Below are 25,393 nucleotides of genomic sequence, written 5' to 3'. Positions count from 1 at the left end.
AACTGCCACTGACATTTCCAGTGACACTAATACAGTGATCAGTGCTAATAAAGAGCCCTGACACTGTACTAACGGTAGGAAGGGGTTAACATCTGGAGCGACCAAAGGGTTAACAGTGTGCTGTTTTACACTGTGTGCTGTATTGTGTTTTACTTGGGAGACATGCTGCTTTGTATCTCTCTGCTGTGCAGAGAGATACAAAGCAGCATATCCATGCTGACAGGAGAGAGATCTGTGTTGTTTACACACAGATCTCTCCCCTCTCAGCCCTGCCGACGATCACCGAGTCCCAGCTGGGAATCACTGGCCAGGGCCCAGTGATTGACATATCTACTATGGGGCGGCTCTTAAGTGGTTAAAAAGGCTGTTTGAATCTGTCTTCTCTGATCCTCCCTTTCTTCTACTGTCCCCAATCCATCTGCTGATAGAACAGAGCATTGGGGGCAAGGTGCACATGCTCAGTTTGGTGTGTATTGCTAGAGAGTATTTTTTTTCTTGGGAGAGTGCATGTGATCAGCACAAGTTCAGTCAGTGCTGTCTAGACAGGGTCAGGTGTTATGCAGCCTCTTAGGACAATCAGGGTAGAATGAAAACTCCTTCAAGCTTTAAGAAAGGGTTTGATAGACACTGACAGAAGTCACAAGACTGCCTAACTGCTGATGAGAAAAGGTAAATTCTCAGCAGTTTATATTTACTAAAATAATTAAATTTCCATGTTGTGTGTACTGTGGGAGATCAGATATAGTGAATGCAGGGTCCTGGGTTTAGTAACACTTTAATGGTTAAAAGCTATATCATAAAAGAATAATAATCAGCAAGCGTCAGTTTTCCTGAAGCCTCTAAAGTACTCTTCAGCTTCAGTCTGTTATCAGTGAATACAGATCTTAAAAGTAGGCTGTGGCTTTAATAAAAATTGTTTGAAACAGGATACATGTTTAAAGCCACAGCCAGCACTACAATTAATATTTGTGTCCATTATTCCCAGACTGGGGCTGAATGGGGCTCCTGACCAAGTAACATACATGTGAATTGATTCTTTGATATAATTTATTTTTTATTTTTTGCCATCACTTACAGACCAAGTCCCATCAAAAGTTTTTATTTAGTTTTGGACTGGAAAGTGAAAATCTAAAAAAGACTTTTGACAGGAGCTGTACTGCCTGCTGCCAGCTTCTAATTCTCTAACACTGGGATTTTTTAATTTATATTTATTATTTATTTTAATTCTGTGTAATACCCACTTTACTAATTACAAAATGCCACGTGTTATGAAATTTTCACCTCATTCAATGTTAATATATCACTATGTTAACTTTCATGTTAATACAGTGGGATTATAATCAACCCTTTTAAAATAATCACATTTTGTTGCTTTGCAGCCTGAAATTAAGACAGACATAGTTTTTGTTTTATCCAGCTGTATTTACTCAGTGCAACTTATAATATCCAAGTGAAATAAATAACACCAACATGTCAGAAAAAAATCAAAAACAGAATCACTGAGTTGGAAAAAGGATCACCATCCTTCTAAAATGACTCAATCAGGTATAGCTAATCACCTTCGCAATGGTACATAACTTTCAACTGTGATCAGCTATGATAATTTTGATTAGCTCAGCATGAAATGAGCTTTCCTGCAGCATTTCAGTCCCTGATAGTGCAACTGAAGCAAACAATCAACTATGGGTGTCAAAGATCTCTGGGATAAAGTTGTGGACAGGCACAAGGCAGGAGATGGATACAAAAAAAATGTCAAAGGCTTTATCAATGCCTAGAAGCACAGTGAAGTCTATTATTAAGAAGTGGACGGTATTTGGTACAACACAGACCCTCCCTGGATCAGGACATCGCTCCAAACTGGATGAAAGAGCCAGGAGGAAACAGGTCTGAGAGGCTACCAAGAGGCCTACAGCAACTCTGAAGCAGTTGCAGGAACTTATGACAAGGAGTGGTCATTGCGTGCATGTGACGACAATATCACAAATTCTCCACAAATCAAATGTGGCTTGTATAGGAGGGTTGTAAGAAAAAAAACACTCCTCAAAAAAGGCCACAAGCAGTCATGACTGAGCGTTCCCAAAACGCACCGTGCCATTTCTGAGGCTACATGGAAAAAGGTGTTATGGTCAGATGAGACTAAAATTTAATTATTTGGCCTCAATAATAAGTTTGGCGGAAATCCAAAACAGCTCACAATCCAAATATTACCATTCCTACAGTATAGCATGGAGGTGGTAATATCCTGTTATGGGGGGTTTCTCTGCAGCTGGGACTGGACCACTTATCAGGATAGAAGGAAAAATGGATGGGGCAAAATACCATCAAATTCTTGAGGAAAATCTGCTGTCAGAAAGTTGTCAATGGGAAGAAGGTTTACCTTCCAACATGACAATGAGCCAAAGCACACAGCAAAAATGACCACACAGTGGTTGAAGGAGAAAAAGGTGAATGTCCTTGCATGGCCTAGTCGGAACCCAGACTTAACCCCATTGAAAATCTGTGGAATGACTTAAAGACTGCAGTCCACCAAGTCACCATCAAATTTACCTGAACTTAAGCAGTTCTGCAAAGAAGAGTGGGCAAATATTGCAAAGTCTAAATATGCAAAGTAGAGTTAGTAAAGACATATCCCAATAGACTACAGACTATAATTAAAGCAAAAGGTGGTTCAACAAAATACTGACACAAAGAGGGGCGATCTCTTTCCAACTCAGCAATTCTTTTTTTTTCTGACATGCTGGTCTTATATCTTTCACTTGGATGTTATAAGTTGCAATGAGCAAATACAGCTGGATAAAACAAAAACGGTGCCTGTCTTCATTTCAGGCTGCAAAGCAACAAAATTATTATTTTATTAGTTAATTAGTGATTATTTTAATGGGGGGGGGGTGATTCTTTTCTATACCCACTGTATGTGGTGAACAGTATGGACATGGGATACAATGGATTTTCTCATAGTAGATAACATAAGTCAGTTTGAGGGTTGAGCAATAGTCTCATGGAAAAAATTCCTGTGACTGTTTCAAAAATGTTCATGCTTCTAAAGAACTATCTCTTTTTTTTAAGTGGTCAAGCATGTGGAACCAGCTGGAAACACAGAGCTGCCCTGTTTGGGCTCTAGGTTTTAAATGGTCTATGGCTGGTTTGAAAGACTATGCTGTTCTGCCAATGCCTCCAGACATAAAAGTGTGCCCTACTATTCTCACTAGTCAGCTTAAAAATACGGAGCTGGTAGATGATACAATACTGGATACAGATGATCAAAAGAGACTGAAAAAGTCTGACAGTGCTGCTTCCTTAAAAAGAACTCTAAAAAGTATAGATCAATACTGATATTTATTTCAGATCCTCCAATCTGCAGTTTGAAGAGAATCTGTTTTGAAAAAAAATTGCTTGGGTTCTGGTCTATACCTGCATTAGCTTCCTTAATCCTGCTTTTATGCCCCAATGCCAGTCACAGCTTTGGCACTTTGTCTCTTCTCTACTTGTATTATCTTGGCTGTTTGCATTAACATTTTAAAAATTAAAATTTTACAACATAATTTACTAAATAGGCCATCCTATGACTAAGCCACGGTGGGCGGAGCAAAATGAATCAGGGTGTGTGGTTTGGTGGAGGCATGTAGACTGAGGATGATCTTAATACTTTATTCACCCAGGCTGGTCGGGGGTAGTGGCAATCCTTTCCTCTTTACAGGCCACAAAGGTATCATAGTATACTGCTGTCCTCTCCAAGAATATTGTGAGTGATTAGCCCAAATAGGTAACTTTAGTAGTAATGATGTATTAAAGGGGTGGGAGTGACCCTCGGGTGATAAGAGATCACTTCCAATGGGTTATACAGTGCCACGTCCTAATTGCAAAATGATTGTAAAGGATGATTTGAAGATGGACTTTCTAGGCACAGAAACTCGGTACACAAAAAAATAAAATTAATATTCCTTTATTAAACAACACATCTTGTTAAAAATTCTATCCTATATAATGACATTGACACCATATGCCTACAGCAGATATCCCGTAACCCACCAACCACATAAGAGGATGACATCGGATGTTGATAAGAGTAATCCTTCGGAGGGGTAGGGGATATTCAGACGTTGTTGGCAATGCCCAACATGTTTCGTGACAAACGTCGCTTCCTCCCCCCCCCCCTTTCCTGACCTGCCAAGCTGCATGCTTGGATAAGGGTCTGGTATGGATTTTGGGGGGTCCACCACGCCTTTTTTTTTACATTTTGGCGTGGGAGTTCCCCTCAAAATCCATACCAGACCCCAAGGGCTTGGTATGGATGGGAGGGGGAACCCCACGCCGTTTTTTTATTTATTATGGTGCCGGGTTTTAAATGTAATTACCTCTTTTTTTTTTCTTCACTATAGCTCAGAGATTCAGCTGCCACTTTCCCCCCAGCTAAAAGAGAAAGTTTCCTTTTAGTTTATTTCCCCGAGTTAAAAGAAACAATGTTTCCTTTTAGTTTCTTGAAAGAAACAAAGTTTCCTTTAACTCGGGCGAAAGTGACAGCTAATTCTGTGAGCCGTAGTGAAGAACAAAAAAAGCCAGCAATTGCATTTAAAAATCAGCACCAACATACACTTCGTATTGCGAAATTTTTTTTTAAAACATTTGTAAACCGAGGCATTATTTTTAACTGATTTTCACTCGTAAACCGAAAATTACATTAACTGAGGCATTTGTAAACCAAGGTACACCTGTATGTGAATTAGAAGATGTATCTTTATCAGTTTACATAAAGTTCTACCTAAAAATATGAGAGCCATTGCATTCAGATAACAGATTTTTTTTGTCGAATTTTTATAACCCCGGTCACATAGGCTCCTTTCACACAAAGGGTCCAATCAGGCCCGCCTGTCAGTTTTTCAGGCTACCCTGATCAGACCCTTGAATCACCCCTATGGACCGGTGGGTATAAAGAGACGTTTCTGTTTACACCCGCCTACCTTCAATCCGCTAAAAACATGGAAGGGGATCTGTCCATCTCCGTTCAGGCGGATTGGATCGGAGGGCAGTCGGGTGTAAACGGACAGTGGAGTCCATTTACTCCCAGCTGCCCGCAGACAAGAGCGGGCTCTGTCTATGTATGTCTGCTCTGCATAAACTGACAGCGGACAGATCCTCTGTTGATCTAAACAGAGCCACCCCCCCCCCCCCTTCCCGTGTGAAAGGGGCCTTAGAGTGGCTGTGTTTCTTTTCAGATTATACGCTCCATCAGCAGTAAACATACATTCACTATTTTTAAAGGCCCCGTATTGCTGTTGTTACATGTTCTTTCTGCTGGCATTTGATGCAGCTACTTGAGCTTTTATGCTGTGTACTGTATATACTGTATGTCTACTGTGGCTATAAAAGAGACAGAGACAGAGGTAATGGAGCACCACAGGTTTTTGTGCTGTCAGGTGTCACTAAGAACAGCTGTCTTCCTACCTCTTCGGTGCCTTTCCCCTTTTTCCCTTTAGCTTTAGTTTTTCCCTTTTTTTCCTTTTTCTTCTCTTTTTCTTTCTTCCCTTTTTCCTTTTTCTTTTTTTCCTTGGCCTCCTCCTTAGCTGCAAGCTCAGCAGCAACCTGAAACAAGAAAAATACAAGGGAGAAATAAATGATGCTGTGTGGGTCGTGACATTTTTCATAACTCAAACACATTTAGATGCATTAGTTGGATTGTGCAAACTATTAGATCATACTAATGTTATATTTCTGGAACCTGTATGCTCCGAATACTGGCACAACTTTTTCCATAATGCTCTGGTTTCTTCCACTAACACAAAAACACTGCTCAAAAAAATTAAAGGAACATTTTTTAATCAGAGTCTGGCATCAAGTCAACTAAACTCCTGGAATATTGATATATTGATCTGGTTAGTTATGTAGCAGAGGGGGTTGTTAATGAGTTTCAGCTGCTTTGGTGTTAATGAAGTAAACAACAATGCACTAGATGGGCAACAATGAGGCGACCCCCAAAACAGGAATGGTTTTACAGGTGGAGGCCACTGACATTTTTTTCCCTACTCATCGTTTCTGTTTTTCACTAGTTTTACATTTGGCTAGGGTCAGTGTCACTATTGGTAGCATGAGGGGATACCTGGACCCTACAGAGGTTGCACAGGCAGTCCAACTCCTCCAGGTTGACACATAAATACGTGCCATTGCCAGAAGGTTTGCTGTGTCTCCCAGCACAGTCTCAAGAGCATGGAGGAGATTCCATGAGACAGGTAGTTACTCTAGGAGAGCTGGACAGGGCCGTAAAAGGTCCATAACACATCAGCAGGACCGGTATCTGTTCCATTGTGCAAGGAGGAACAGGATGAGCAGTGCCAGAGCATTACAAAATTACCTCCAGCAGGCCACTGGTGTGAATGTCTCTGACCAAAAAATCAGAAACAGACTTCATGAGGGTGGCTTGGGGGCCCGACGTCCTCTAGTGGGCCCTGTGCTCACTGTCCGGCACCATAGAGCTCGACTGGCATTTGCCATTGAACACCTGAATTGGCAGGTCCGCCACTTGTGCCCTGTGCTTTTCACAGATGAGAGCAGGTTCACCCTGAGCACATGTGACAGACGTGAAAGGGTCTGGAGAAGCCATGGAGAACGTTATGCTGCCTGTAACATTGTTCAGCATGACCGTTTTGTTGGTGGGTCAGTGATGGTCTGGGGAGGCATATCTTTGAAGGGACACACAGACCTCTACAGGCTAGACAATGGCACCCTGCCTGCCATTAGGTATTGGGATTAAATCCTTAGACCCATTGTCAGACCCTACACTGGTGCAGTGGGTAATGGGTTCCTCCTGGAGCACGACAATGCCCAGCCTCATGTGGCCAGAGTATGCAGGCAGTTCCTGGAAGATGAAGGAATTGATACCATTGAATGGCCCCCACGCATGCCTGACCTAAATTCAATAGAACATCTCTGGGATATTATGTTTAGGTCCATCCGACGCCACCAGGCTGCACCTCAGACTGTCCAGGAGCTCAGTGATGCCCTCGTCCAGATCTGGGAGGAAATACCCCAGGACACCATCCGTCATCTCATTAGGAGCACACCCCGACGTTGTCAGGCATGCATACAAGCACGTGGGGGCCATACAAACTACTGAGTACCATTTTGAGTTGCTGCAATGAAATTTAAGCAAAATGAACTAGCTTGCTGCATAATTTTTTCACTTTGATTTTCGGGGTGTTTTCAGAATTCAGTAGGTTGATAATTTTCATTTCTATCAAACGCTGGGGCATCCTTATGTTCCTAACACATTAACTAGTCCATATTAGTATACATATCAAGCATGATATTTTTCCACATTGATATATTTTCAAAGTGTTCTTCTAATTTTTTTGAGCAGTGTATATTGATGTTAATAAACCTTGGTAAACTGCGTTTTTATTTTATCGTACTTGTAGTGAACGTTCTGTTATAGAGGGCACAAGGAACAATCCTTAGTCCAAGAACACTTAGTGACCACAGTGTTGTAGAGCAGACATCATGTAGAAATTTTCTTTGTCTTTAAATTCTGCTTTATATGCTGAGGGATCCACAGTGGAAAGTCAAGGGTTCTGAATGACTGTGCTCCCTCTGAATTCAGAAACAGGCTGTCACATTAATCTGTATGGAGATAGATTCAGTTGAAACATTTTACCTATGGTGGACTATCTTGTGTGCAAGCATTCATTTTTGTAGATTGATTGCCTGTAAAGCAAACCTGTCCATCCATTCAGACCCAAGGTTTTCTTTAATTCCCTACCCCTCCCCAGTATATAGTTACCTTTCCTTTGCTCCCCTGCTTTGTTCATCTCTGGAAGCCAGAGAAAATGCCTGGTACTTCTGGGTATAAAGGGTATAAAGACTCCTTCTTGATTAGTGCACAGGGAGCCAATAGACCCGAACAAGCTTTGACTCTTAGGATCCATTTATAGTATTTTGCTGTGTCAATAATGCATGCTGGATTAAGGCAGCCCATTCATTTAAATGGGCTGCCTAACACACTAAAACAGGTAGCATTTCTGGAACCACACAAAAATCCACGTCTGTCAGTCCAAGGTGCATTGGGCCATTCAGAATGAACAGCACCACATCTCGCCAAGGCACGTAACATGCATTACCGTACACTGCAGTAACACAAGTGAATGCAAATCAACAGGGTGAATGGGTCCTTTTAGCCCTTATAGGGCATAGGAATTTAATGTGAACCTGTTACTTTGCCGTATGAGAGGAGACATAGACTGCAGTACAAACCTGAATTTCTAAATGTGGCCATACACTATGTGAAATTCACTACATGAGTAGCCCTGTAGCCACCATCCCAGCCAACATCCTTTAGTTGAAAATTGAAGGAGCCAAATGAAAGAACTATTGGCCAAACAACAGCTGCTATTTGGGTATTCTGACAGCTGCTGATGCCAGTTGTCAGAGTACAATATCAGTAGCAGCAGGAGATTCGCTCAGCTGTGCTGTATAGCATGGATGGAGGAATCCATTCAATTTTTTTTGTTCAGTCTGCAGGCTGAAAATAAAAAATCTTACTGTGTAGCCTGATTAACCCTTCTTCAAGTTACTAAATGAAGATATTTTACTACCATTGGAAACTCTTTAGAGGAAATTTCCCTCTACTTATTTTTCTGATGAGAGTAAGTAAAGAGAAATCTTCTTAAGCGGAACTTCACTTACAATAGGAAGTTTTGCTGATCCCCCTCCTCTGCCTGAATAGGAACCCTATTTTTTTAACCCGGGTATCTACTCCTGACAGGTACCCAGGGCTGGGACAAGGGGTGGGCAGGAAATTCGGCTGCAGTGGGCACAATGGTTTACTGTAAGGATAGGGTTCCTTCTATTGCAAGGCTGACATGAGTAGTGATAGTTGCAGTGATTTTGAAAAGACAATGACTGCTGGGCATAGGATTTAAGCTTGCATATCATGAACATTGGGGAGCACAGTTTGGCATCTTTGCCTTGAGCGCTAGAGCGGAAGTTTTGCCTACCTTCCTGTAACCTCCTGAGACACAACAGGTGACATCCTCACCTGTCCCAGAAGACTGCAGAACAGGGGCGGACTGACCATTTGGAAACTCGGGCACTGCCCGAGGGCCCGGGGTCAGTAGGGGGCCCCATGAGATGCCCCTAGTACCTTTTTCATAGGCTTTTTTGAGTTTGGGCAAGCACACAGGGGCCCCATGATCCCCTATTGCCTGGGGGCCCCATGAGTTGTCAGTCCGCCCCTGCTGCAGAACCATTCAGAAAACACAGCACATCTCACACATGTGCAGTAGGGGGTCCACCTGTGAAGCATCAGGAAGACGCAACTGGCTTCCCACAGTGAAGATGGCGGCACTGAGGACCAGAAGACCAGCAAGGAACCAGCCTGGGTGAAGGCAGCACTGAATCCCTAAGCCGGTAAGTGTCTGTATATTAAAATTCAGCATCTAATGTATTTGTAGCTGCTGACTTTTAATTTTCTTTTAAATTGAAGTTTCTCTTTAACAGAGGCACAAAGCAAGGGCTCTCAGGGCTTGAGCAGTGGATGTTATTAGAATTACGATGAGATGAAATAGGAGACCTACATTATGTTAGGGCTTGATAAAGACCGTTAGATCTTAAAGGCACTATGAGCTACCAGGAGGTCATTGTGCCATTAGGATCTGACAGTCTTTAGCAGTTTTAGAGTGAAGTCAGATGTCCTTATTTTCACTAAGGTCTGCTTACCTATTTTACCCTCTCCACTAAAAATTGTCAATAAATGAAAAAAAACTTTTAGGAGTTATGAAATAAAATTTCCCCCAGCTATTGTTCACAGCCCCTAGGCAAAGGGGACATCATGCTCCTTTCGGCAAAATCCCAGGGAATGCCAAGTAGAAATAAAACTAGGGAGAGGATGATCCTGCGCTGTGCTGTAGCATCATCTCCTGAGTTTTTGGCTGCTCAGAATTTCCTGTCGGACTGAGCCTGAAGTCACTCCCGCAGTAGGAAAGCCAGGGAGAGGGAGGGAGAAATACTAACATTTTTACTTTAAGGTTTTTTTTTGGCTGGGAAGGGGGGCTAATTTATTAAACAAACCTTGCTCATAGTGCAGTCTACAGTTAGAACCCTTGTCATGCTTTTTTTTTTTACCATCTATGCCTTCCTGCCCCAGTGATCCCCGTTTCTCTTACTTCTTGTCCTGGTGTCACAAGTATAAAGTAGATGCAAAATCTCCCTAACAGAGATACTGGGTTGCAGTAAAAACCGAAGGTTCTAACCCTTCCCTACATTATTCACAAAAAGGTTTTTAAAGAGCTTGACTTTGAGGGTATTAAACCCAAATGCAAACATATATTATATTGCAGCTCACCAATTTTTAGATTCTTAGGCTTTTTTTCCCTTGTTTTCACCTGCTGATCTGGCCAGTATGTCTGTTGTTTTTCAAAAGAACAAGATCTTTTGTAGATGTAGCAGTTACAGTGATGAGACAGACCAGTTAACACTAGCAGGGGTGCTTATAATGATCAGCTTTGTTTTATTTACATAAAACCTTTATCTCAAAAGAAAAAAAAAAACCTGTTTGCTGTAACTGCTTATAAGTCCTCATGCACACTGGACATTTTTACAGCGGCTGTTTTTGGCTTTTGATGTTTTTTCTACAGCCAGTAAACCCCCCAGCATGTTATCCTATGTGTCCATGCACACATAGACTGTAATCAACGTTTTTTGGCAGGGGCGTTTTTGGGCTGGAAAAAAACCCCAGAACTAGTGGGTTTCTAGAGGAGTTTTTTTAACTGTAAAAACGCTCTAATGCTAAAAAATGTGTCAAAACACGGTAAATCACGGCAAACCGGCGGTTTTGGACTTTTTTTTATTAAAAAAATGCTAAAACACACAAATGCGAAAAACAGCTAATGCAAAAAGGCTATAAAACCGCTGAAAAACTCAAGTTTTTAATGTGACTTTACACAGCTAACGTTACCATCGCTATTAAAACGCCCCGTGTGCATGGAGCCTAAAGCGTGTGCTGGAGTTTGGCTTCAATTTGTTAATGTACCTAAATCTGCTAATGCATCCTCCACTCCTCTCCCCAAAGACTGACAATGCTGCTGTCTAAAGGTGCCCCCTGTGCCCTTTCATCCAGAGTGGGGGAACTTCTATACATGAGGCATGTTACTGACCAGATCACCAGGAGAAAACAGAAGAAAAAAGGCTAAAAAAGAAAACCAATACAGACACCACATCTAATAATTGGTAAGCTGCAATATACAGTATTACATTTTTGGTTTTGGGTTTATTACTACTATAATATAAATAATATCAAATTTACCATCCCAAACTGTTGTTTGTTTGTATAAGCAGCTTAAATGTAAAGAACAGAAAAATCTAGTAGTTTGTCAGTTATCAGTAAGTAAATGTACAGTGTATTCCTAGCCAAGATAACTAACATAACATTGGACATCTGTAGTTACAGGGCAAAGGTATACATATGTCTTTCATTTGCTTTTCTGCTCTATGAATTTTGTATTTTATTATTTATGTGCTTAAATGTTAGATTTTCATCTTAAGTTTAGCATTTTGGGGGAATCTTCTGGATTGCTGCTGTCTGGACCCAATATGTATAATATATATTCTTCCTCTTAGACACAGTTTAAAATATAGTTATTTCATCTTCACTGCTCTCCATTCTGATTCTGTGTCTGCTACCTTCAGACCCTGCAGACTGTTACCGGAGGATGTTCTGACAGCAGGATAAAGACAGGTTATTATTAACATGCTGTTTAACATGGATATTTGTAACACAATAGTTCTTTTTAGTGGTCTGTGGAGATGGCATATAACATCTGCCCAAATCCTTACAATTTATGAAATAATGAAATAAAAATCTGGAAAGAATTTGTCTCTTAAATGAAAGCTTCAGGCTGGAAGTGATCAAAAATTTCAGAGCCAGACTCTGGCATGGCAGAGAACTCCTGACTGGACTTAGCAGCGTAGGCACCTCTCTCCAGGGGTATTCGGTGTCATGTGCTAACATTTGATACTTATTATCGCTCCAAGGATCAAAGACAGGAGCCAGAGTACAAAGCCCAGGCAGGAGCAGGGCAGTAACATGCACAAGAGGGATTAGGATCCTTTTCCATGAATTTGCAGATCCAGTGACAACGATAAAACTCTGCAAAGAAAAGGCAATGGCTTGCAGGGGGTCAGGGATGAAAATGCTATGCTGTATCTGGAATCACTTTCAATCTTTTATTGTGTAGTGATACAAGGTGACAGCTGACAGCTAGAATAAAGTAGAAATAAATCAGTCTCTCGTGAGCACAGATCACCCTTCCCCTTGTCTTAAAGTGAACCTGGACTGTCCTTCAAATTGCCAAAGTGCACTTACCTTGTGGTGCCCACGAGTACCCGATCCTTGGAAAGTCCCCTGGGTCATATGTCTAGGCTGTATAGAGCCTCTTTCTCAAGCAACACTAACTGCTGCCCCACATTCGACTGTCAAATAACCCCGTCATTCAATTGTCCAATAACTCCCTGTCATTTGACTGTCAAATGCCCTAGTACTTGAAAGGTGAATAAGTGTAGCTTACTGCCAGGATTTTTCAAAGCCATAGGTGAACCTGCTCTAGCTTACCTTAGTCAATATTATGCCTATCCCCTTACTATCGCTTATGCCTGCCTTTTGTAATTTATCTGTCAAATGTCAAAACTACAGGGGACAGTCTGGGCATTTCAATGATGGGGGGCTAGCACGAGTAAGTAGAAAGTCTAAAGCCTAGTACACAAGATGAGAAAAAAAGCTGAAAAAGACCGATTTTGCAGCAATTGTCCGATAATCTGACCCCTAGTACACAGCTTTCGAGAGTCGATCATGACAGTTCATGCAAAATTTTCCGAAGGGACACGCATGAAAAATGTTCTTGTATGATATCAGAACACACAATTTTCATTTTAATCAGTACAGTATTCGTCCAAAAAAAAAGAGTGACCAAGACTGTGCATGCTCGGAAATAAAAGACTACATTACAGTATGTAGCTCCACTCCCATAGAAGCCGCAGGAATACTTTCCAGGTCCTTCCCAATTACTTTGCCCCGCAACCAGGCACATAGTCACATTCATATGTTTCTCCAATAACCAGTCTAGGGGTGTTGTTTTGTTGTTTTTCATTTTTGGAAAATTGGGATAGGGATAGGGAAGTTAGTGGGATACTCCAAAATTAGGAACTGTCAGGGATCCCGGCCACTCGGGGGTGCGCGCATGCGCAGATTGCCGACACGCTCTACCCAGCGAGCACTGAGACTTAGGCGATCGCGGCGGCACCTGCGCATGCGCACTCGCGATTGCGGACGCGCGCCTGTCACTAATGAGAGCACGGGGCGCCCTATTTAAACCAGCCCTGTGCATCTCCAAATCGCCTTATGGTCTTGTTCCTTGTTCCTGTGTTCCTGATTGTCCTGTACTCCTGATTGCCTTGTTCCCAACCCAGCCTGATCCTGATACTGCTGTCCTCTCCTGCTCTGACCCCTGGCTCGTCCTGACCATTCTCTGCCTGCTCCCAATGCCTGACCTCCTGTTACCGAACCCGGCCTGTGACCTGTTATTCTTTGCCTGTTTGACCACGCATCCCTCTTCACATCTGGCTCTTACCTGCTCTACGCCATTGGCACCTGCCTCTACCACAGCTGGTGTTCCTCGGCGGTCGCGACCTGGTCTCAGGCTGCTTCAAGTCCATCCCCACCATCAGGGCTCTGGTGAACCAGCAGACTGAGGCTTAGACTCCGCGCCCTGAAGGACTCCGGCCAGTGGGTCTCTAGAGGCTACCGCCAGTCGGCCGTTGACAGGAACTATATACACTTGAGGACTTTATCTGATTTTCAGGGACAGCTATGTCAGAGTCCGTGCTTGAATCAAACATTGAACTTCATAGTTACATAGTTAGTCTGGCTGAAAAAAGACAAAAGTCCATCCAGTTCAACCATAGAAAAAAAAAAAAAAGTTGTAATTCTATACCCACAGTTGATCCAGAGGAAGGCAAAAAAACCCCAGCAAAGCATGATCCAATTTGCTCCTGGTGAGAAAAAAACTTCCTGATTCCCCGAGAGGCAATCGGATATTTCCTGGATCAACTTTACCTATGAATGTTAGTATCCAGTTATATTCTGTGTATCTAAGAAAGAATCCAGGCCTTTTTGAAGCAATCCACTGAGCTGGCCAGAACCAACTCTTGAGGGAGTCTATTCCACATTTTCAAAGCTCTCACTGCGAAGAAACCTTTCCATGTTTGGAGATTAAATACCTTTTCCTTCAGACGTAACGAGTGCCCACTTGTCCTCTGTGATGACCTCAGGGTGAATAACTCTACACCGAGTTCACTATATGAACCACTGATGTATTTATACATGGTGATCATATCCCCCCTTAATCTCCTCTTCTCAACAGAAAATAAATTCAGTTCCTCTAATCTTTCCTCATAGCTGAGCTCCTCCATGTCTCGTATCAGTTTAGTTGCCCTTCACTGTTCAGATTAAGGCAGTAGTAAACAGTAGTAATAGTAATAGTAGTAGCAGTAACTTCTTTAGCGCCCAAAACAGTGTCCCTTTAGACAGGTGGACAAAGCTCTTCGGAATAGCAGCTGGTGTTCCCTTTGTTAGACTTGCAGCTGATTTCTTAGCATCATAGGGAGTTAAACAGCACAATGTCTCTAAGACCCTTTAAGGATGTCTGTACTCACAAGGCCCAAGAGCAGATGGATGCCTTCCTCCGTGAACCCAGACCAGATCTTCACGAGACAGCCCCTTAGTCAGCATAGCAATCCAGGTCTCAGCATTCAGGGGCTCAGGTCGCCCAACTGAGGCTGCATGGCAGTAGATGCCTGGGAGGGCAACATGCCCTCTCTCAGACCTGGATAATCCTAGGAAGGAAAGACCCAGAACTCTGTGTTCTCCCAGAAAAAATACAGCTGCCCAGCATGCCTTCACAGCCAGTCTACATGGGATAGGCTGGGGCTGTATCAATATTCATGCTGCCATCTGCATAGCTCCATACCTATCATTCAGAAATTTCTAAAGTTTCCTGGATACAGAGGAAGCTAGGCAGACTGGCACCAGCTGAGCACACAGAGCAGACCAAACCAAATGATCACAGCTCACTAACTACAGTGAGCTATGTTTTTTCCTAAAAAAAATTTACAGTCACACCGACTACAGTGTGGCACTAAATTTACCTACCAAAACCCAAGCTAAAGCTAACTATCTAAACCTAGCACCTACCTAGGAGGGTGCTACAAATACAATACAATAAATTACATCACTTCCGAAGCTGTATTCTGTGTCCGAGAATTTTTGTAACTTTAGTAGCCTCTTCATTTTCGATATGAGATTAGCATGCAAAAACCAATCATTTGTCTGATATTGTCATTGTGTGTACTAGGCTTAAATCCTCACTTAGGCACAAGTCGAGTCCTAAGTGTAATGGATGGCGCAACTGAAGGAGGCTGTAAAGGTACAAAGGGATGGCCAGCCATACACTGTTAGAATTTCAGCCAATTCAGAGGAATCAGAGAACACCAGAACAGCATACATTACATAGAATATACAGAAGATGTTTTATAGTGGTTTAATACCTCTTCTGGGGTCTTCTGAGCAAAGATAGTCTTGGATCCACCATCTTCTTCATCAGGGAAGTCAGGGAACTTTCCTGTAGCATGTCTAAACATAGACAAAAACATTGCTAGTATCTTTAATATGAATCAGTACATAGAGTTATACCACTATGAACATAGATCAAGAAGAATATTGTGCTTGTTATTTACTAAAAACAAAAACTTAAAATTTGCGAACAAGAACACTTTTGATTGCAGAAGAGACATGCATTGTCTCTTCTGAAATAAAATACACTTACCTTTCTGTTCACAATCCCCTGTAGAACGTACACTGAGCTAATTTTACATTCTGGCACACTCACTGTGTGCCAGGATGACTGCACTCCTGCACATGCATGGGAGTAATGTCATCTAGCGGGGTCCATCAAGAAGGCCATAGACTGGTATCTAAGACAAGCTTGGGAAAAGATGCTGCATATTCTTAATGGCACCCCGAACCGGGTGCAATTTTACTGTATATTATAGTGTGACAGAATCGCGTGGCAAACTGTGCATTTAAAAACTAGTGTTTTGCTGGATGTTTGAGTCGAACCTATGTTTGACTTGAACATTGACCATTGGTGTGGTCGCTGAACACATGAACGATATGGGCGTTCGGCAGGCGCACCCCACAATGTACTGCGCTTTGACAGGTAAGGTGCAATGCTTTGGCCAATCACAGCACAGGATGACATCACAAGGGGCAGGGTGAACCCATGACAGTATTTAAGAACTGTCATCGTGGTGCAGTTGCCAGACGGCGAGAGCCAGCGTCGCGAGCGGAGTACGTTTTTTTTTTCTTTTTTTGGGTAGCGGTGGTGGCAGGCATCGTGACTGATGCTGGATCTCCTTTGGGGGACAATTTTTAAATTTTTATTTTTAATAAAGGACTTGTCAAAGACTGTCTCCTGTCTTTTTTACACTACATTTTTGTTTTGTGAATAGGTAGCGGTACCATGTACTGCATACTTATTCACATTGGGGGGGGGGGTCGGGATTCCGATAAGCCCCCCGCCCGCAGACCCCCATAACCACAGCCCAGGGTTGTGGGGAAGAGGCCCTTGTCCCCTCAACATGGGGGCAAGGTGCTTTGGAGGGGAGCCCCTCTGCCCCAAAGAAACCCCCCATGTTGAGGGCATGTGGCCTGGTATGGTTCAAGAGGGGGGATGCTCGCTCATCCCCCCCTTTGCAGACCTGCTGGATTTTGGGGGTTCCCCACGCCATTTTGTAAAACATTTTTGGTGTAGGGGTTCCCCTCAAAATCTATACCAGACCCGAATGGCTTGGTATGGATGGGAGGGGGGACCCCACATCGGTTTTTTTTTTTTCGGGCAATGCTGACAATTCTTTTTACATTCAGCTGTCAGTAAATTGTTCGTGTTCGAAGCTGAACATTCTGTAGGTTCAAATGTTCAACCGCGAACAGAACATGGGGGTGTTTGGCACATCACTATTAAAAACCAGGCAAAGCTACTTGCCCAAAAAGGTGCACAGGCTTCTGTTGCAGGACAAACGCGCACAGGGCAGCCCATTCAAGTGAATGAGCTACCCTATATGTGATACATGAAAACGGTGCATGCAAAATTGTGGGGGGATTGCTCGTTCCCACTGTGCAATGTGTGAACGGGGCCTCAGATTTAAAACATGTAAATACATTGTAACCATTGTAAGCACCTCTGGAAGTGTTAGTTTGTTCCAACTCCCATCTTTCTTTCTTTTGCAGGAATACATTTAATAAATACAATGTGTACATGTATCATCCGCAGAATGTAAAGTAGTATTAAATCCATAACCAAAACTTAATATATTGCAGCTTACAATCGTTAGATGTGGTGTCTGCATTAGCTTTTTTCCCTCTGTTTTCACTTTTCACGTGATGTGGCCAGTAACACATCTCCTGTATTAGAGTGCCCCCCTCTCTGGATGAAGGAGCACAGGGGGGCACATTTGAGCAGCAGCACTGCCAGTCCCAGGGAAGGGTAGTGTTACAGATTTAAATACAGTAAAAAACTGAAGCCAAACTCCAGCTAATACTTTATAAGCAATTACAGTAAACTGTTTTTTTTTTTTTACTTTTGGGATAAAGGTTTTCCATAAATAAACAAAAGCTGATCATTAAAATGTTGTCTCATCCCTGTAACTGCAAGAGAGCTTGCTCTTTTGAAAAACAACAGATTTACTGGCTGGATCACCAGATGAAAATAGAAGAAAGAAATCCTAAAAAAGAAACCGATGCAGCCATCACATCTAAGGACTGGTAAGCAGAAATATAATAAATGTTTGCTTTTTGGTGCAATCAGTATATATTTTTCATGATAGTGGTCCATTAAAAGAAATGTAAAGAGTTGGTAAGCTCAAAACCAATATTTTCAGTTATGTGTGAATACTGGTGAGTCAACCTACTGACCACCTTCTCCTATCAATTAGAGGTCAGCAATATTTCTTACATTGATTCTGGCTATGATCTCTCACAATGCAGTGCTAACACCCCGTACAGCATAATAAATATAAAATGTAATATTTAAATGGTGAGACCCCTCAAAATGGCCATATCAAATGGATGGACCTGGAATGTCAAGTGAAAAATGTGCACTAAGGTTTCCAGAAAAGCACTGGATGGGTTTAAGGAATCCAAAATTTAAAAGGAACCTGTCAGGATAGAAATATAGGAGCTTCCATTGCTGAGGCAATCATAGGGTTAGCGATCACTCGTGGGCCTTGCTGGCCTGTCAACTACCTCATCTCACACACTCCCCCCCATCATCCAGATGTGTAAGGTTAGGCAGGTGACAAGGGTGCAATATCAATCTTTAAGCATGTACAATTATAATAGTTGAAGCCAGAATATTCAGATTCTTGCATAAGCCTGATCGGGACTAGCTCCCTATAAATATCTGTTCTGGGTCAACTCAACCTTTAACTGTGACCATAACTAATCATTTGTATAAACATCTACAACAAAAATAGTTAATGAGAAATAGAAGTAAATCCCTATAGATAATGCAAAGTGACCAAGTGATAAGCATTAATGTAACTTGAAAGTAATGCAAAGCTTTACACACCTGGGCTCTAGTTTGAGATATGAGCCTCATTCCTGTGCCATCTAAAGATTGACCTACCAAGTCCAACCCCTATGATCACTTCTACAGCTGACATGACCACCTAATTACCTCTTGTACCTAAAACACTCAACCCTCACTATCTGTCCTGTACACTTAATCCTCCCAACTCCCATAACGCCACCTTGGGTAGTATGTCCCTTCTCCTCTTGGGAACTTGGATCACATTTGTAAAAGCAGTGAGGAAAAGCATTGAGCATTGGGAAAAGGCTAAGTAAACCCAATGAGCAGTGTAATGGAAGCAGAGACTTGTTTGCAATCTCAACCTCTACATTTGTGCTCCAAACAATGAATATATCCTAAAGAATACATTTACACGTAACAAGATTTTTTTAAGGGCTTGCTCACGCTGTGTTTTCTTTAGGAATTTTGTTTGGCAGGTAAACGCCCAGTCTAAAAATGTACACTAAGTCAACTGGACCAGTTCAGGCTTCGCGGTTGAGGGGGAAGAATTGTACTGGCCTAACCGCAGCTTCCTATAGTTTACCTTGGTGGGGGGTGGTTGAGTCACAGGAAGAACACTGCCCAGAAAAATGCGCTGTGTTTGATTATTTTCTGAATCCAGCAAAGTTTGAACAAATTCTTAATTCCTAATGAACAAAAGAGCTGGTCTCCAAATGTATATATACAGTCATGGCCGAAATTGTTGGCACCCTTGATATTTCTCCAGGAAATCATGTATTTCTCACGAAACGTATTGCATTAACACATGTTTTGCTATACACATGTTTATTCCCTTTGTGTGTATTGGGACAAAACAAAAAAAGGGAGGAAAGAAAGCAAATTCGACATAATGTCACACAAACCTCCAAAAATGGGCTGGACAAAAGTATTGGCACCCTTTCACAACTGCGGATAAATAAGAATGTTACAAGCATGTGATGCTCCTGTAAACTCACCTGGGGCAAGTAACAGGTGTGGGCAATATAGAAATCACACCTGAAAGCAGATAAAAAGGAGAGACGTTCACTTAACCTTTGCATTGTGTGTCTGTCTGTGCCACACTAAGCATGGACAACAGAAAGAGGAGACGAGAACTGTCTGAGGACCTGAGAACCAAAATTGTGGCAAAATATCAACAATCTCAAGGTTACAAGTCCATCTCCAGAGAACTAGATTTGCCTTTGTCCACAGTGCGCAACATTATCAAGAAGTTTGCAACCCATGGCACTGTAGCTAATCTCCCTGGTCGTGGACGGATGAGGAAAATTGATGAAAGATTGCAACGCAGAATAGTCCGGATGGTGGATAAGCAGCCCCAAACATGTTCCAAAGACATTCAAGCTGTCCTGCAGGCTCAGGGAGCATCAGTGTCAGCGCGAACTATCCGTCGACATTTAAATGAAATGAAACGCTATGGCAGGAGACCCAGGAGGACCCCACTGCTGACACAGAGACATAAAAAAGCAAGACTACAGTTTGCCAAAATGTACTTGAGTAAGCCAAAAGCCTTCTGGGAAAACGTCTTGTGGACAGATGAGACCAAGATAGAGCTTTTCGGTAAAGCACATCATTCTACTGTTTACCGAAAACGGAATGAGGCCTACAAAGAACAAAACACAGTACCTACGGTAAAATATGGTGGAGGTTCAATGATGTTTTGGGGTTGTTTTGCTGCCTCTGGCACTGGGTGCCTTGACTGTGTGCAAGGCATCATGAAATCTGAGGATTACCAAAGGATTTTGGGTCGCACTGTAGGGCCCAGTGTCAGAAAGCTGGGTTTGCGTCCAAGATCCTGGGTCTTCCAGCAGGACAATGACCCCAAACATACGTCAAAAAGCACTCAGAAATGGATGGCAAAGAAGCGCTGGAGAGTTCTGAAGTGGCCAGCAATGAGCCCAGATCTAAATCCCATTGAACACCTGTGGAGAGATCTTAAAATTGCTGTTGGGAAAAGGTGTCCTTCCAATAAGAGAGACCTGGAGCTGTTTGCAAAGGAAGAGTGGTCCAAAATTCCGGGTGAGAGGTGTCAGAAGCTTATTGATGGTTATAGGAAGCGACTGATTTCAGTTATGTTTTCCAAAGGGTGTGCAACCAAATATTAAGTTAAGGGTGCCAATACTTTTGTCCAGCCCATTTTTGGGGTTTTGTGTGACATTATGTCATATTTGCTTTTCTGCCTCTGTTTTATATTTGTTCCAATACATACAAAGGGAATAAACATGTGTATAGCAAAACATGTGTTAATGCAATACCTTTTTTGTGTGAAATACTTGATTTTCAGGAAAAATATCAAGGGTGCCAACAATTTCGGCTATGACTGTATATCAACAAAATTTGTAAGAGCTGCGCAAACTATTGGCACTATATATCATAAAAATGCAGCGCTATGAGTAAATGAGGAACTATTACATATATTGAGTGAGTATATATATCAATACAATAAGTAAAGGAATTAGTCCATGCAGCAGTTTGTAGTATAAAGTGACTTCAGGTGCTCTCCTCTAATTCATATTTTCCTGATATTCAGGCGCTGTGCGAAATGGTGTTGAAAAAATGCACACTCACCAGAACGCACAGATAAATGAGCGTTTGTTAAACATGAATTCCCCTCTAGGTCGTTAGGATAAGGTCTGTAGTACGATATCCTCCCTCCAGGGCTCCTGGGTACTCCTGTCTGTTCCTTCAATAGGTAGCCTGCGGACTTCTCCTCGCAGTACGCTCCTTACCCAGTAGATGGATGAATAGCTGAAAATTGATGCTCCCCAGGGGAGTCAAGACAAGGACATACCCATAGTGTAGTAGGTGATAGAAAATTTATTGGCATGTCAGGCTACTCGGTGATACACAACAGTGTGTATAAATGAAATACGGACTAACCGTCCAGAGTGAAAGATGGCCGCCGGAGCTCCACGATGCTCCGACGGCGTGACGTCACGGCGTTCTTGGCTCCTCCTACGCGTTTCGTGCACACGCACGTCGTCTGGGGGGATTTGCCAAATTGGCAAATCCCCCCAGACGACGTGCGTGTGCACGAAACGCGTAGGAGGAGCCAAGAACGCCGTGACGTCACGCCGTCGGAGCATCGTGGAGCTCCGGCGGCCATCTTTCACTCTGGACGGTTAGTCCGTATTTCATTTATACACACTGTTGTGTATCACCGAGTAGCCTGACATGCCAATAAATTTTCTATCACCTACTACACTATGGGTATGTCCTTGTCTTGACTCCCCTGGGGAGCATCAATTTTCAGCTATTCATCCATCTACTGGGTAAGGAGCGTACTGCGAGGAGAAGTCCGCAGGCTACCTATTGAAGGAACAGACAGGAGTACCCAGGAGCCCTGGAGGGAGGTTATCGTACTACAGACCTTATCCTAACGACCTAGAGGGGAATTCATGTTTAACAAACGCTCATTTATCTGTGCGTTCTGGTGAGTGTGCATTTTTTCAGCACCATTTCGCACAGCGCCTGAATATCAGGAAAATATGAATTAGAGGAGAGCACCTGAAGTCACTTTATACTACAAACTGCTGCATGGACTAATTCCTTTACTTATTGTATTGATATATATACTCACTCAATATATGTAATAGTTCCTCATTTACTCATAGCGCTGCATTTTTATGATATATTGGTTCTTTGGGGTGTTTTGGTTACCTTATGTTCAGCTGCTATTTATTCCTTATAGGTGCGCTCGTATATATTTCTTTTACTATTGGCACTATATAAATCCTATATAATATTAAATAAAAAATGTGTTCCTTTTAGTGGTCATTTCCCACATGAGCATTGTGACACCAAAAGTGTGAATGATCAATGGGCAGCCTAAGTGTCAGCTAGATTGGCATCTCACTAGTTATTACTGTGGACGAATACTTACAGACACAAAGGAGAAATAAGAGCATTAAAGAAAAACAACAAAGAAAACAAAAAAGAACAGAGAAGGTAATAGACTGGTTTTAAAACACTGATTTTGTTTGCAGATTTTCAAAAAGTTTGGCCACTTTTTAGGCATGGCTGTCAGTAAAATAAAAAAACAAAACAAAAAAAGAACAGTATATAGTTGTGCGCTGATAGCATGGTTACCATTGTGTTACCTCAGTGGTTTTGCAGGTAAGATCTATGACAGTAAAGGTAGTTTCCAAAACTCCATCTGCTTAAAGTGTAAGTAAATACACACCTTAATTTATTGTTTTGGATAGAGTAGGAAAGGGTTAAATTCCTGTTAGGTTATTATTTGCATTCTGTGTCCTGCTTGGGAGATTGATCTTCTCCTGTCTTGGACACGAAACAGGAAGTGAGGAGAAATTTCCCCAGAGCAAGGAGAATTCCCATCATAGACAGTTGAGTAAAGAGGACCTTCAACTTAAAAGTGAAAGTACCGCTAATCTACCTTTCCCCCTCCTCCAACATATTTGAATGCTTTTTGTGAGTAGGTACTCTTTTTCTGACAGGTAACTGCACGCATTTCCACAGTTCTTGCCTAGGGGTGAATTATGTAAGCTTAAGCCAGCCATAGATGGTTCAGATCTCTGCCGGTTCAGCAGGAACAGGCCGAAATTCAAACCATGTATGGGCAGGCTGAATATACCAAGCTGATCAATTGATCACAACCAGCCTGCCAGATTTTACATGTGATTATTGCTAGTGGCTGTTATAGCTGCTAGCAATAATTACTGTGTTCAACCAGCAGGGACGGGTTGCAGGAAAGAAATTCGCTTCATCTATGACCTGCCTTAGTCTACTCATCCCCATCCACTCCACAACCTGCAAATGCCTGGGACACATCATACATACCAGGAGGCTTCAGGACCAATATAACAGCACAGTGCAATCTTGCACATGCACAGTAGGGATTCGGTTGTGACACTGAAAGAATTTATAGCTGGCTCCAACAGCCAAGATGGCGGTACCAAGGAATCCGATGGCCGGCAAAGACCCATCCCCGATGAAGACAGAATTGGACTCCTGGACTGGTGAGTTTCTTAAACATCAACAGCTACAGTATTTGTAGCTGCTGACTTTTAATTTTTTTAAAAACGATTATTTAATAAGCTAACGTGGAGCCATTTTTATGACACAAAAAGAGGTCTAGAAAAGTTTCAAGAAGGATCTTTTGTAACTCTCAGAGGCCATTTAATTCTTAAAAGCTACCAAACACTGCCTTAATGTCACCTTTCCCCAATGACTCCAATGCACTTTGCCAAAATGGCAAAATTTTGATAAACTCTGCTGATTTTTTCCACAAAAATCTCAAGTTTCTGTCAACCCCCTAATAACCATTGACAGATAATGGAGACTGATGCAATGTAATGTTGAAAGTTTAATGCTTTCAAGATAAACAACAGAACATAAGTCAGGAAAGACTTGCATGTACTTTATTGGGACTTTAAACACATGAAAGTATTAAAAATACTGTGAGAATTGTGTGAATTTTTTTAATCAGTAGGGACCATTACAAATACTGTATCTCCATATATTGTATATAATGAACAAGTATGGAGCTAGAAAACAACAAAGAAATCTATTGTGCTATTTTCTATCATGGTCATTTTGTTATTGGTGATATCTTAAGCTACTTAAGCTTTCCTTTTCTCAGGTGCAGTGTGACAGAGTGATCCCCTTCCAGGCCTTTAATACTGTCCATAGTGCAGGAATTTCTCTCCACACCCCTGGTCCTATCATGGCACACAAGGCTCTATTATGCCCCAAACTTCCTAATTCCTTCCTCTGAAGTGCTCTGTCGATATATTTCTATGAAGAATTCACCAGGGGTTGGTGACACCATAATGCTGGTAGTGTTACCATGCACCCCAGCGGATGCTTGCTAGGATTATAAAGTAAATGTACTCCAGAGGCAAGAACCAGGACATTTAGCACATGCAGAACCCAAGCTTTTACTGTAACATTGGAGGTACAGCAGGATCTCTCCACCAAGGTCATGGACATCAGTAAAGACCCATAGAGGAACATTCTAACTCCACCTGAAATGTATATAGTGTATTACACTAAATAAAGGGATGGTCAAAGCCAGTAGTTATGTACTAAAAATGCTAAATATTTATTCTTATTAGATACTCTAAGTGGGAGAATCTGGTGCAGCTGTGCATATTTTTTAGAATACTATTAGGTTTAGGCATATGTGTATATGGAGGTGTAGTATATACATATGGAAGTGCAATAGTTAATGGATCCAGTGTTGGTATTTTAAAGTGAGTTTTAGTCTTGGAAAATCTTATTCTATATGATTCAGGTCCTATATACCATATAGTTTTAATTCTGGAGTATTTTATCTTATTTGTTATATAAGGGAGTATTATTAGATACTGGTCTGTGTAATCGGTATGTAAAAATTGGTTTTATAATATGAAATATTTTTATATAATATGGTATGTATATTTGGTATAAGAAATATTAGATTGCCTGGGGAGGTGTGAGATCTATATAGTCTATAGAGTTTGCGATACTGTAGTAAGCCCATGTATCATTTAGTATATTCACATAAGCGGTATGGCACAAAGTGGAGGAGTATGGGCTTGTTTCCCTTTTTTAAAATGGCGGCCGGCGCTTCATTAATGGACTGAATTGACTATAACAAGGAGCGATGGTCCAACGTGCTTATCCCTTAAGATTAAGTCCCGGATGTGACGAAATGCGTCAGTGGGTGTGACGTTGGACGTACAATAGCAGGAACCGGAAGTAATACGGTGGCCATCTTGGAGTGGGGA

At 42.0% G+C, this 25,393-nt stretch overlaps 1 protein-coding gene across 1 annotated transcript in view; it reads right to left on the bottom strand.

The window, feature by feature from the left end:
• Nucleotides 1-25,393, bottom strand: part of DRC11 (dynein regulatory complex subunit 11) — a 285,978-nt gene that overhangs the window by 49,616 nt on the left and 210,969 nt on the right. Inside the window, exons 8-9 of the mRNA XM_089671666.1 lie at nt 15,586-15,670; nt 5,443-5,580 (exon numbers count right to left, since the gene is read on the bottom strand). Coding sequence (XP_089527792.1) covers nt 5,443-5,580; nt 15,586-15,670 — 223 coding nt within the window. The remainder of the gene's footprint in view (nt 1-5,442; nt 5,581-15,585; nt 15,671-25,393) is intronic.

Source organism: Staurois parvus, unplaced genomic scaffold (assembly GCF_062004578.1).
Source record: "Staurois parvus isolate SC_StPar_1 unplaced genomic scaffold, SC_StPar_1.0 ptg000113l, whole genome shotgun sequence".
In the NCBI taxonomy this organism is placed as follows: domain Eukaryota; kingdom Metazoa; phylum Chordata; class Amphibia; order Anura; family Ranidae; genus Staurois; species Staurois parvus.
The sequence above is the reverse complement of the archived record's forward strand: the minus strand, read 5'-3'. Positions and strand labels throughout refer to the sequence as shown.